Below are 14,035 nucleotides of genomic sequence, written 5' to 3'. Positions count from 1 at the left end.
TTTATGTAAGTCTGTTTTTGTATGTATGTATCTGAAGTAGATAGAAACGAACGTGTTTTCAACAACGTACTTAATATTGCTGGTACTTCCTTCTGTGTAAAATTCGTAAGAGTTTTGAATTCTTGAATGAAATTATTGCTGAAACGAAGGCCATATTTAACTCGGTTTTGTTATGGAAAACTGAAGGAGCCGCCAATAAAACCTTTGAAAATATGCATACACAAGAGTGCACTTACAGCCGTTGCTTTGTTTTAAAGGAACTTCGTTACGGTATTTTGACTCATTATTTCCTCGTGCAAAATTACCTCTAAATTGAAGGAAACCTGAAAATAATAGTTTACTAAGATAGAAAAACACCACAGAGATAATTATAAACCATAAAAGAACAAGGATGGTCAAGGATGGAGAAGATTGACCCTGATTACAAACGACTGACTTAAAAAAATTAGGGTAAACTTTTCAAGATGCGTAAACCGTGTCGTAGCTCCTTTAAACGTCAGTGCCGAGAAACTTTCTAATACGATTCTAAACCCTCAACAAGGGTGGTTACTTTTGTTTTCATATAGAAACCAAATTGTGTATTTAACACAATGGCAAATGTACCGGAAAACAAACCATCCTATTATTACCATGACCAAAATTGCTGAAAATTATCAGAGTGCTCTGGCTTTTAGTCTTGCTTGAGTTATTTTTAGTGACTCCATCGACTTAACAACGCATACCTATTGACTAAAAACATCAGCTGATACTTAAGAAAATCATGATCGTGCAACTTGTTCGTGACAATTCTTGTTCAAACGCACAATATAGTGCTTCAGTGGTTCACACCTGCACCTTTTTCCGTTTAAATTGAACCAAGATGTTAATTTGCTTTTATTAGACATAACAATGTTAAGCACTTTAAGCGTACTGCCTCTTACAACCGAAAATTGAATTGTTAGACTTGGTTGCTGTGGCAACAAAAAAAGAAGATCATTCCACTTTGACATGCGCTTTGTATGCTGGATCAACTTTTTTTAATTACTTTATCCTATTTTAGATTTCCGAGAATTCATTACTTACATACTTGATAAAACGACTTCTTTATCCAACATTGCTAACTTCTGACTTTTTTTTTTTAACACTAAAATAACTGAACATTGTTATGCTTAAGTTCTAATCAAACGTTGACCATATTTGAGAATATTTCGTGCTTTTACTTCTAATTAATTTCGACTTTTATTAAACCCATTTTGAAATCACTGGTTATCCTTGCAATCTGATTGGCTCTCAGTGGTGCGATTTATTCACGAATCGCATTATTTTTTGCTCTAAATCGCATCTTTTTCTCAGCCAATGAGAATGGGCCAGTAAAACAAAAACAACCAATCAGATTTCAAGATTAGTTTAAAGTAATCAATAAAATTTCAGGAAAATGAAAGGCAAAAAGCCACTGTGTGGAGAATTTTGCAAATACTATTGCCAAAACTTTGTTATTGTAGCTTTTTTTCCAAACAAATTGACGAATTTAATTAATTACAGTTTCTGAATGACGATTATGAGCTCCTTTAGGCTGAAGACCTACTTTAATGGAAGTTCCCAACTTTCAGTGTCCATTTTGACGAATATTTTGGCGATTTTTCTTCAACATCCGCTCAAGATCCTTATGATACTGAGTCCAGTAAAACATACGAAAACCACACAACAACAAATTCAGAGTCCTCTCAAGAAGGTAGATGTTTCCAGGTTTCCGGTAGTTTCAAACGAAGCAACAAAACAGCTCAACTCTGTTGCTGTGAATAAACATAGTCAAAATAGGCCACACTGCACAAAATAGTGCATGAACGAACGTCTTACGAAGCCGGTGCCAGTCCCGCCATCTTGGAAATATCTTAAAACAAATGGCGCTGCAAGAACTTGACAAGGTCCTGAGTATTGAGTCCTACGCCGAGGTTACAAAAAGAAACGGAGATGATAACGAGCTGGACCTCTTAAAATCATGTCATTGAACGGTATTTAAAAGAAAAAAAACGTACTATCCACTGGCATCGTGCACTCGAGGGAGTTTCACAACTCAAAAAAAATCGATCGCAGAATTACACAGGATATGCACCTTCAAATTCCTTCTCTAAAGACAATGAAAAGTCTCAGCCTCAACCACAGAAGAAAGGTAGGCCTTCATAATTGATTCAGGCGACGAGAATTGCACTTTTATACCTGAAGTAGACTATTTTCGACTTCAGATCAGAACTGCTTGTTTCTTTGTCATGCTCGAATGAGTTTTCGTCACATGACATCGTTTTGCATACTAAATTAGACGTAAAGGCGTTTCCGGTTCCGCTTTTTTTAACAAACCGGCTACTGGAACAATACACCAAAAATCTAAAATTTAAGGCGATAAAATTGTGCGATTTCAAAATGGATCTAATAAGGTGGCAATTGAACTTCGTGTCGTGCAATTTTGGTCTGAAATCATACTTGTGATTTCAGACCAAATTGCACTCCACTAAGTTCAATTACCATTATTAAAAGGGCATATTTCACAACGGATGGATAATAACTATTGATATCACGCATTAACCGAATATATATATATATATATATATATATATATATATATATATATATTTAACAAATAAAGAAGCCTCGACTGTGCTCTGTTCTGTTGTAAAGCACTTAGGAAGCGGTAGAGCACGAAAGAAGTGTAGGGGAAAACACGAGACGTAGTCGAGTGTTTTTCCCTACTTCTTGAGTGCTCTTCCGCTTCCTAAGTGCTTTACAACAGAACAGAGCACAGTCGAGGCTTCTTTATTTGTTTTATGATAAAGAATCCGATAATTTCCTCACGAATTTGGCTGAATTTTTTCAAACCAAACTTTATTTTCCAAACGAGCAAAAGTGGCGTCAGCCGTGAACTGTTCTCTGATAAAGCACGCTAAAATAAGCCAATCAGAATCCTTGTTAGAATTGTTCAAATAATTTGATTGGCTAACGAAGCGACAGCTGTCAATCACAAACTGGCCTTCAGCTAAGCTTTCAGTTTCGAGTAGTTTGAGCGGCTTTCGAGAGAAGAACGATGCCTTCGAAGTTCGCTTTTCAGTTAAATTTTAAATACGGATCTAAAGGCAGGTGAAGGTTTATAGTCTAGAGGAATACGGCCATATTGTGGCCCATGAAAACGTGCACTTTTCCAGTGGAAATTACGAAACGGGGAGCTCAAAGCCTGCGGATGAAAATGCAAAATGCCGAGTCGAATTTGAACGGAGCTACAGTTATTTACGGCTTGTAGCCGCATGCAGCAAGATTGCCCGAACTAGCGTAAGAGTTAGAAAGACTAAACGGCTCCCACTGGCTCTACTCCAAGCACAGAAGAGAATATTAGAGCAAGCTTTGCACTGACCACTCGTCGGTTCACTTCGCTGCGATGACCGGAGAACGAGCATTACCACACTACATGTAAGTGTTGTTTGAGCAATTGAGCATTTTTACAAAAATAAAGCTTCTCATCGTAAACAGAGACAGTTTAGTTGTTGTTTTCTGTCGTTGTTTTACTTCTTAAGTATAATTTCTGCCTTCGTAACAAATATAATGTCTTTTATCGAAGCACTGTTTAGGTTGAGAATTTGTTTATTTCGCTACGTGTTTTGTCGGCGGGAATCTAGCAAAACTTCTTATTTTAGTACAGTTTTAACTGTTGCTAACCGAATGGTCTCTGTGAGCCATATTTACTACAGACAAATAGCTCGTTTCCATTGCGTTTGTCTGAATCACAGGGGATGTTTAATTTGGGTCAAATTTGTCAAAATTCCGAAGCAAAAATTTGAAAGCCAAGTTACCGTCATCAACCCGTGCTCTGTTCTCTGATAAAGCACGTTCTTTCAGCCAATCAGAGCGCGCGTTGTATGGAAACTTTATTATAAATATATATAAACGGTTATAAAATGCCTCAAGCCAACAAAGAATGCCACTGCGTCAGGAGGATCAATGAAGATTCACAGTCCAAGCCTCACCGCAAAAATGAATTTAAAAACGTTTGATAAAGCAAGGACGGACAACTTCTGACGGTAAAAAAAGTTAAAAGTTAAAAATTTAATAGAAAAACGTTTCGGTCTTAGACCTTCATCAGTTACAAGAGAAAAAGGACGAAAACTAAGTTTAAATACGGTTACAGTGTGGGAGATTACGTAACGAAATGAAAAATACAATATTGTGCTATTAATACATCGTGATTAATACAATACAGGAAGAAAATGCAAAACGAGAAATACAATGCTGTACTATGAATTGCGTCATACAGGGTGATAATTAATAGACCAAACGAAAAGAATACAATACTGTGCATAAATTACATTATAGAGCGTGATAATTGCAGAACTAGGTTAAATTCAACCTAAAAACTAAAAGAGTTAAAATAGATAAAACGGACTCTTGCAATGCGGTAAATATAACGGGAAAAATAGTTTGCAAAGATAAGCAGTTGAGAGAAAAAGAAACCTACGTTTACGCTGGACAAGGTTAATAACAAAATCCCAAATCGAGGCCTTTGGAGCATTAAAGGGTTGACGAACAACAAAATCCCTGGAGGGGCCCTTAAACAATAAGCTGTAATAAGATCCCAGGCAGGGCCTTTGAGCATACCTAACACCCAAAAAGCTGACAAAATCCAAGGAAGGGCCTTTGAACTGCCTTATGGCGTGAACGCAGATTTACACAAGAGAAAGTTAATTATAACAAATTCTGTTTTTGGAGTGAAATTCTTTTCTTTTATTTAAGCCATGGGGAGCCAAAGAGAACAGTTGAGCACTCCAATAAGCCTCTTTCGTAATTAAAAACCTATCGATCTCGTCTGAGTCATTAGGGGCCTGCACCTGATCAATGCATTGGAATTCAAAATCATCCAAGGAGTGTGGAATTTTATTGAAATGTACTGCTACCTCACAAGTGGTTTTGTTTGTGAGCATAGCAGACTTGTGGTTACGAAACCTAACCCGAAAATCGGTGGTAGTTGATCCTATGTACTGTAAACGACATTTCTTGCAGGAAACTAAATAGATCACGTTTTTAGAATCACAAGAAAGCCTTGAATGAATGGTGTATTTTCTGCCCGTTTTAAAACTTAGAAATGATTTAGATTCAACAAAGAAATTTCGACAGAGATCGCATCTATTTCTTTCACATTTAAAGCAGCCATTGTTTGGCTGAATTGTTTGTTCCTCATCGGCGGTTTTAAAACGAGATGGTGCTAATAATTCTTTCAGGTTTTTTGTTCTACGAAAAGATGGTATGATAGAGCCTTGAGGGAAAAGTTCTTTCAATTTAGGGTTGGATTGCAAAATCAACAAATGCTTTCTAATTATGCTACTCACATTAGGCAAATTAGGATTAAATGTGAGAACAAATGGAAATAATTTCTTCGATTGTTTTCCGCGTTGCCGTAGTAAATCATTCCTAGAAATGGTGGAGGCTTTGGAGAATTGATCGTCAACTAATTTGGAGGGATAACCCTGATTAACAAGATAACCCTTGTACTCAACTGTTCTCTCGGCAAGGAAAGTTTCTTCAGAGCAATTTCTCTTCAATCTAGTCGCTACTCCAAAAGGAATAGCCTTGAAGACATGCTTGGGATGGCAGCTAGAAGGTGGAAGATATAAATGACTATCTGTAGGTTTAGAATAAACATCAGTTCTAATAAACCCATCCACAAGATGTAAAGTAAGATCAAGTACGTGAAGCTCACGTTCAGAAAAAACTAACTCGAATTTAATAGTAGGGTATAGAGAATTAATGTAATCAGTAAATTGATGTAAGGCAGGAAGGCCTTGCTGCCAAAGATCAAAGACATCGTCACGATAACGCCACCACAAGGACGGCTTTATCGGACCGGCTATTTTTCCCGTTATATTTACCGCATTGCAAGAGTCCGTTTTATCTATTTTAACTCTTTTAGTTTTTAGGTTGAATTTAACCTAGTTCTGCAATTATCACGCTCTATAATGTAATTTATGCACAGTATTGTATTCTTTTCGTTTGGTCTATTAATTATCACCCTGTATGACGCAATTCATAGTACAGCATTGTATTTCTCGTTTTGCATTTTCTTCCTGTATTGTATTAATCACGATGTATTAATAGCACAATATTGTATTTTTCATTTCGTTACGTAATCTCCCACACTGTAATCGTATTTAAACTTAGTTTTCGTCCTTTTTCTCTTGTAACTGATGAAGGTCTAAGACCGAAACGTTTTTCTATTAAATTTTTAACTTTTAACTTTTTTTACCGTCAGAAGTTGTCCGTCCTTGCTTTATCAAACGTTTATATATATATATATTTTAACAACCTTGCTTTTCTACCGGGACTGCATCTTCAGCTAGTATTTCCGCAATGAAAGGACTCGAATGAACAACGGCAAAAGAAAGCAGGGTTACATCTGTGAACTTATTTCGTTGATGTTCGCTTATTTACTTCAATTTACTTCTTTGTGATTGTTTGCTTCAAGCGGGATGAAAGTTAATTAAAATTCCTCAGTAAGCTAACTATGAATTATGTTAGCGGCAAGTAAACAACAGAAGAATGCGCGGTAGTGAACGGGTTCGTGAACAAGAAAGAGCTAGGCAATGATCAGTTGTTCTACCTGTGGCCCTCTTCACGTCTTCTACGAATTTTTGTGTTTCTAAAATTTGTTGCGAGTGCATTTGATTCAGTAAACAAGCGGAAAATGACTTGACAATCTAAGGGTTCTGAAGGCAGAGGTATCTCATTTTTTTTATACAGAATCTTCGTTTCCTTCCGTTCAGCCACACAACTAAACAGTAAATATTTTCTATCTGCGTCTAGTAGCCTTGTTCTTTGATTATTCGAATTGCAATGATTTGCGCTGAGATACGCTGGAACAAATGAAGTTTTTCTAGACAATTTCATTTTTTTATAGTGCCTCGTTTTTTCGATGTTTTATTTCGAACGAGTGTTGAACGCGTTTTCTACATGTTCACTGCACAAACGCATTGCCTTATTTTGGCAAAGAACAGAACTAACATTTACCTGTCGTGTTATTCAGTATTGATTACTCCCTACATCAATGTATGCATGCGCGGATCTTGCAAGTCTTGTAGAAAGCGAAGAAGCTGGCGTTGCACAGTCCTGTTTCGTCAGTTCAAGAGTCTTCAATACTGATCAAGCAGGATGATATGTGGAAATTAAATCTAGAATTTGATTACTTAGAGCTAAGGATCACTAAAGTAATGTAAGTTGTTGCATTAGGTTCCAACACCAGAAAGTCGTTCAACGTTTATTAAACAGAAGATAACCCTTTTCAATGATTTTCTTCTCTTCTTTTCTTCTTTCTCCTCTTCCGTAGTTCTGTCATTCACTTCAAATCGACAGCCTTCTCTTGAGAGTTATTTTATGGAAAGGCAAACAACTACTTGCTGAGGTGGCTTTCATTTTTTAAATCGTTTGACAAAATCATTTGTTGAAAATAGAAAGTACACAATAGCAATTGGGGTATTCTAGGTAAGATATTGCACAGTCTGTCGACGGATGCATAAAAAATCCATGTTTGTTGGTACGGTACGATATCTCCACAATCTCGTTAATGCTCGAATTGTCATGGCCGGTTTCACTACAGTTATAATGGTCGCATTGCTTTCTTAATCCTGTCAAGTTAATTAATAATGCTATTATTAAGAATAAGTGGAAAAAACTAAAAAAAAAAAAAACAGGATTAGATGCAGGAATCTGCATTGTTCACTTACATGTAACTATTTCCTTGCGCCTTTGTTCTGTTTGCTCCGTTCTAGACGAGATGTTAATAATTATCGTTCTTGAGCTTGTTCCTGTTTCTGTTTCTAGACCATGTAATGTGGCAAATTCAGGCGGCATGTAAGAGCGGCAATAATACAGATGACGCAGTTGAAATGAAATATAATAGAAGACAACTTTACTTTCTTAAACCACGCAACCGCGCAATTCTAAGGTCTCCTGAAAATTCTAAAAACTTCTAAGTGTTGGAATCTTGTTTCCATAGTACATTTGCTTAAATCAGCTAAAACTGATGAGACATTTTTTCTTTCAACTTAACAAGATTTGATTTTTCATTTTGGAACTCCGCGGTAAGCACGCATCTATATCTGACACTAGACTCACCTTGGTCGCAACACGTCCCACCGTATCCTGCTCTACAGCTACATCCGCCACGGTGCGGAGTGCCACCGTTTTGACAATTATCTCTGTTACACGCTCGCGATTCATACATGTTGTAGGAGCAAAAGCCACCGCAAGACGCGGCCTGTAGTAGTTGCCGCGTTCGTGTCTGCTCGCCGCTCGTACCGCACTGATGTGAACAAGAACTCCAACTTGTCCAGCTTCCGACACGGCAGTATTCAGCTCTACATGAAGGACCAGACCTCCTTCGCGACCTACTTCCCGACCTCCTTCTTCCTCGTCTACCCCACCATGAATTTGTCTCAGATAAGGAAAGCAGGATGACGCATATCGTTAAAACATTAATTTTCATGTTATTTTTCTGGGGTTCTTTCTTACGGCCAGGTGTTTACTTATACGTCAACTTTACCACCTTCTACCGAGAGTTTCAGTTTGAAATGGAATGAAATCGCGATGATCCTGAAGATTTACAATTTATTCGCAGCTACCCTTTATATTATTTCCATTATAATGGTTTGCGCTCTGTCGTTAAGAAAACTGAAAAGATCCAACTCATTTCAGTGTTTGTGGTGAAGCAGTACCAGCACATAAATCTTCCTCATTGGTCTTACATCTCGTTTGGCTTCATTTTCTTTATCCCAGCGTGAACAAAAATAACTTCCTTAGCTAAACGTTTATTTCGTTTTCTTGGAGTTCTAAGAACGGAAGTAGTTTCAAGTAAACCACTGGCGAAACTTTGAAACTGACCGTTGCAATTTAGAATTACCCTAACAAGTACGAAGATGGGTTAAATCTGGGCGATGTATTCAAACACAAGAATCTTTGTGTTTATCTCGACCGCTATAATGTACAGTAAGCATTTCCTTGTTTGCATGCTTCTTCTTCACGTAGCCAGTTTGCGAGGAAACGTTGTCCAGGAGAAAGTACTGCAACTGAGTCAGTTGACAAAATGTACTTACGAATACGAAGTGACTGTGCACACAGCAAGAGGTGCTACGTCTACGCTCAGCGACGGCTACCAAGTCCATGCTTTGGTAAGGTACAGTTCTTTTACGGTTTGTTTTTCTCCGGGCGATGATTTAAATTTAGCTTCGTATTTTCTTAATTAGCTGAGTGTATTCCGTTGTTATTTTTGATACGCGACATTGTCGACACAGGAATTTCTTGATTAGTGTTTTAACCCTTCTATTATCGGCTGCGGAATCTTTAAACACCATATCCACTATTGAAGTGATTTATAGGTATCGTGCAGTCTGAAATCGACATAAATGTAAATGGATTCGACACAAATCAAACGGCGCGACAGCGTTTTACATTCCTATTTCTTGTAATTATTTCTAGATTCGAAATTGAAATGAAAAAGAAGCGCGGAGGCTGGTACGAGCAATCGTGCAAGGGATTAGCTCTGACGAATTCTGAATAATATTAAATAAATATTAAACGTATATTCGTTGTAGAAGTGGTTAGTATTTTCACAAGTCATTAATATTAAATATTTCTAAAAACGTAGTATCAGGCACTGTAAAAACAACAAGAGATCTCTTTCGATTCAGTATACTTTGTGAGATCGTTTTAGCTCAATCTGGCTCTCCGTGAGGTTATTAAGGTGGCTCCATAGCGTAATCATTTATGGCGTTGCGCGCGCAAGTGTTATGTTTTGAATGCCGTTTTTGCATTCGTATTTACACCCAGTCCTCTCAAACTAATTACATGTAATAAGCAATGATTAAATAGTGTTTTACTGTCATCTCTGTTAAAATTATTGGCTTTAGTCTTGAGTTAGAAATGCCCAAACGAATATGTTTTTTTACTTTTTTATGACTTTACTTGCGATGTTTTTGAATTTTCTTCGGTGAAATCTTCCAAAATTTTCACAGCATATCGCTTCCTGCGGGACACGAATTTTAAACACGAAAAAAGTAGGGTTTGTAAAGACAGGTTTTTCGATTTTTGCAAATTTACGTTTTTTACCGCTGCGAAAAAACTGGTTTTATAGATTCCCTGAAAAACGAGCTCCGACTAAAGTAAAATATTTACTACCAATCTCTAAGTTTTACGAAATTTCACCGAAGGAAACGCGAGAAAATTCACTGTCAGATTTGCTTGTTGTGCTCATGTTGACGTAATAAAATATCGAAAAACACTGACGTTTCCCTTCGAGTGCGCGCAGATTACTTGAGCTTTCGTCCTCAGCGCGCGTGCGATCGTAAGACTATAGGAAGCCACCTTAAGCAAACACTTCGTAGCCTAGACTCACCTTGTTCGCAACAAGTCCCACCGAATCCTGCTCTACAGCTACATCCGCCACTGTGCGGCGTGCCACCGTTTCGACAATTATCTCTGTTACACGTTTGCGTTTCACGCAAGTTGTAAGGACAAGTGCCACCACAAGACGCGGCCTGTGCCTGTTGTCGCGTTCGTGTCTGTTCGCCGCTCGTACCACACTGATGTGAACAAGAACTCCAACTTGTCCAGCTTCCCACTTGACAGTTAACAGCGCTGCAAGGAGGTAGAGACCTCCGTCTTCGTCTTCTCCAGAAAATCGAATTTGTCGCAGCCATTAGAAGAAGGAAACAAATTGTTGACAAAGCCCTTTTCATCTTGCCTTTTTGGAATTCTTTTTTCTTTCAGATGTTTACGTTCTCCTCAACTTAACTACCTTTTATGACTGAAGTCTTGTTAAAACACCGCCAAAAAAACCCTGTTCACTGGCTTAGCTATTCATACCAAACGCTCGGTTTATTTATATCAGGATTGTGGTATGTAAAGTGTAAAAAAAGGAAGCAAAATCAATGCAGTGATATTTTGCATTTCATCCCAGGAGTTTATGAATGAACAGGGTTCAAGTGCTTTCGTAGCGCGGTATAAGGTGATAGAACGCAAATTTCTTTATTATTTTTAGGGCCTGTTTACTTTCCTAGAAAGAAGCAACTGCCGTTTTGTTTATTTGAATTGTATGTAACGCTGAAACGGTCGTGAAAGAAAAAACAATTCAGGACCGTTCATTGCTTGTAGAGAAAATATCGGGTGAACCGGCACTAACAAAAAATCTCTACACTTAACCAATCTAAATATTTAAATGGCTTTATATCTTCCGTGTGGCTTTGTTTCCTTTGTTCTATTGAGGCCAAAAATAACTTTATCGACGAATCTGTTTGAGCACATCGTCGAGTCCCTGCACATGGACGTCTAAGAACGGAAGTAACTATACTGATAGACAATAAGCCCAACGTTGGAAAACGTACATCGTTGCATTCTATACCAATCAAGGCAAGTGTAACAATGGCTTAACTCTGGACGATATTTTAAACGAATGCAAGAATCTTCATACTTGTGTACTCGACCGCCATAATGTGCAGTAAAAATTTCCTTGTTTGCATGCTTGTTCTACGTGTAGCCAGTTTGCAAGGGAAAGTTGTCCAGGAGAAAGTACTGCAACTGATTCACTTGACAAAATGTACTTACGAATACGAGGTGACTGTGTACACAGCGAGAGGCGCTAAGTCTACTCTCAGCGACGGTTATCAAGTCCATGCTTTGGTAAGGTACAGTTCAGTTACTCTGCGTACAAAAATAGCTAATGCAAGTTTTATGTTTACGATATCTCGCACGAGTCATATCCCGGCGAGTTTCAAAAAACGTCGGATGAAAATCTGGAAGTGTTCCGGTAAAAGAGTTTATACATACCAACTAGTCTGGAAGCTTTCCTCGGGTGCATGAAGTTGTCACTTCTTATTTACAAAAATCGCTGATTAAGGTCGATAATTTTTCATTTTCTTCGCTTTATTTTTGTGGTGATCAAAGCTATAGGATTGTTTCAGCCTTTAACACTTGTTCATAATCTGTATTTGTGATGGGAACGGACAACGAGCCAAGTTTGTTTAGTTTTTCAATTCTTGATTGCTCACTATTGTACCATTTGGCCATTGTTTTTTAATGTTAGTTCGTTTGTGTGTATGCATCTGAGCTTAATAACAACGAAAGTGTTTTCATTTTAACAACATACTCTTTGACTAGGCTCAATGGTATTGTTGCTATTTCATTCTGTCAGTGTGTGGAATTCGTTCGAGCTTAACATTCTATATATAAATGTTATTTTGTAATGGAATTGTCGCCGTGCACATACAGCCATTGCTTTGTTTTAAGCTTCAGTGCCAAGAAACGTCTTGACTTCTCCAAAACATGGGTGGCTACTTTGTTCTTTCTTCTAGAAACCTTTTAAAACTATTTGGTGTAACGCAATTGCAAATGTACAGTAAAACAAATCACCCTTTAAATTTCTATGATCAAAATTGTTGAAAATTATCCTAGTGCGCTGGCTTTAATCAGCTTTCCTTGAGTTCTTTAATGACTCGATCGACTTAACAAAGCATACCTACAGTGAATTTACTAATACATCAACTGCTACTTGAGAAAATCATGGTCGTGTAGCTTGTTCGTGACAATCCTACCTCAAACGCGCAATATAGTGCCTCGGTGGTTCACCCCTACACCTTTTTCCGTATAAATAGCTCAAACGCGCAATATAGTGCCTCGGTGGTTTACCCCTACACCTTTTCTCGTATAAATAGCTCAAACGCGCAATATGGTGCCTCGATGGTTGGCCCCTACACCTTTTTCGGTATAAATTGAACCAATATATTTTTGCTTTTATTAGACATTAGAATGTTAAGCACTTCAATTACACTGTCTCTTACAACCGAAAATTGCATTGTTATTTGTGTTTGTTGTAGCAACAAGAAAGAATGTTATCGTGCTCTTGTACTGGATCGAATTGTTCGATTAACCTTTTCCTATATTTAAGAATTCAGAGAATTCACTGCTTACGTACTTGATAAAAAGGACTTTGTTAACCCAACATTCCTAGCCCCTGACGTATCATTTAATGCTAAAATTACTGAACATTGTTTTGGTTAGGTTCTAGTAAAACGTTGACAGAATTTGAGTTTTACATCTGAGTAGAAATTGTTTTTGCTTTTTCTGTAAGCATGTCTTGGTTGTGCTGGATTACGACGTACACTATAAGAAACATTTCTCGCATTCCTTAAAAAAAAAATAAAACATCGGGTATTTTTAAAGGGAGTCTTCAAACAAACCTTGATTGACAGGCTGTAAGTTTTGCGTCTACCAAAAGAGATATGATTGTTGATGTACACGCAAACAGTTACTTTATGCCTTAATATTCTTCATCATGTGTGTTCAAAGATTACCTATTTCCCCGAGGCTCCTACAACCGTTAAACTTATTTGGGGTTTTCTTTGGTATACTTGTGTAGTTGTACTTCTGTTACATATTGTGCTTTCACGAACGCCATTATGATTATATAACACAAGGAGCAATCATAAGATCTCGGGTGAGTTGGTATGAAGAGGGCGAAAAGAATAGCAAGTATTTTTTAAATTTAGAAAGTGCTAAAAAGAAAAAGACATGTATACGGAAATTATCCGTGGATAATGATTCATATATAACAGACCCAAAAGAAATAATGAAAGAGATTCATGATTTCTATGAAAAACTCTATGATAGAGACTCGTATAATTTAGGTGAGAATTCAATTGATCGTTTCCTTAATGAAGTGGATACTAAAAAATTGTCTGATGAAGAGAAAATGACTTTAGATAAACAACTTACTAGATCCGAACTGTACGAAGCATTGAAGACATTTCCGAAAAACAAAACACCTGGAAGTGACGGTTTAACTGTGGAATTTTACTTGGCGTTCTGGCACGTGGTTGCAAAGTATCTCGAAAAGTCTCTAAACTTCTCTCACCAACACGGGCAACTATCAACTTCGCAAAAGCAGGCAATGATTACCCTATTGGAGAAAAAAGATAAAGATAGACGATTTATAAAGAACTGGCGACCTATCTCACTGATCAACGTAGATGTTAAA

The 14,035-nt window shown here is 37.5% G+C and overlaps 1 protein-coding gene across 2 annotated transcripts in view; it reads left to right on the top strand.

Moving 5' to 3' along the window:
* The window catches only part of LOC110069583 (uncharacterized), a 55,807-nt gene that overhangs the window by 7,880 nt on the left and 33,892 nt on the right, over positions 1-14,035 (top strand). The window contains exon 1 of one of the 2 annotated variants that reach the window (XM_089296268.1): positions 10,515-11,682. The exons of the other annotated variant lie outside the window; for it this stretch is intronic. Within the exon in view, the coding sequence (XP_089152394.1) occupies positions 11,494-11,682 (189 nt within the window). The 5' untranslated portion in view covers positions 10,515-11,493. Of the gene's footprint in view, positions 1-10,514; positions 11,683-14,035 lie in introns of those variants that run through there. 2 annotated transcript variants of the gene reach the window in all.

Source organism: Orbicella faveolata, unplaced genomic scaffold (genome assembly GCF_042242905.1).
Source record: "Orbicella faveolata isolate gen_17 unplaced genomic scaffold, um_ofav_v1 contig_26, whole genome shotgun sequence".
NCBI lineage: Eukaryota > Metazoa > Cnidaria > Anthozoa > Scleractinia > Merulinidae > Orbicella > Orbicella faveolata.
The sequence above is the reverse complement of the archived record's forward strand: the minus strand, read 5'-3'. Positions and strand labels throughout refer to the sequence as shown.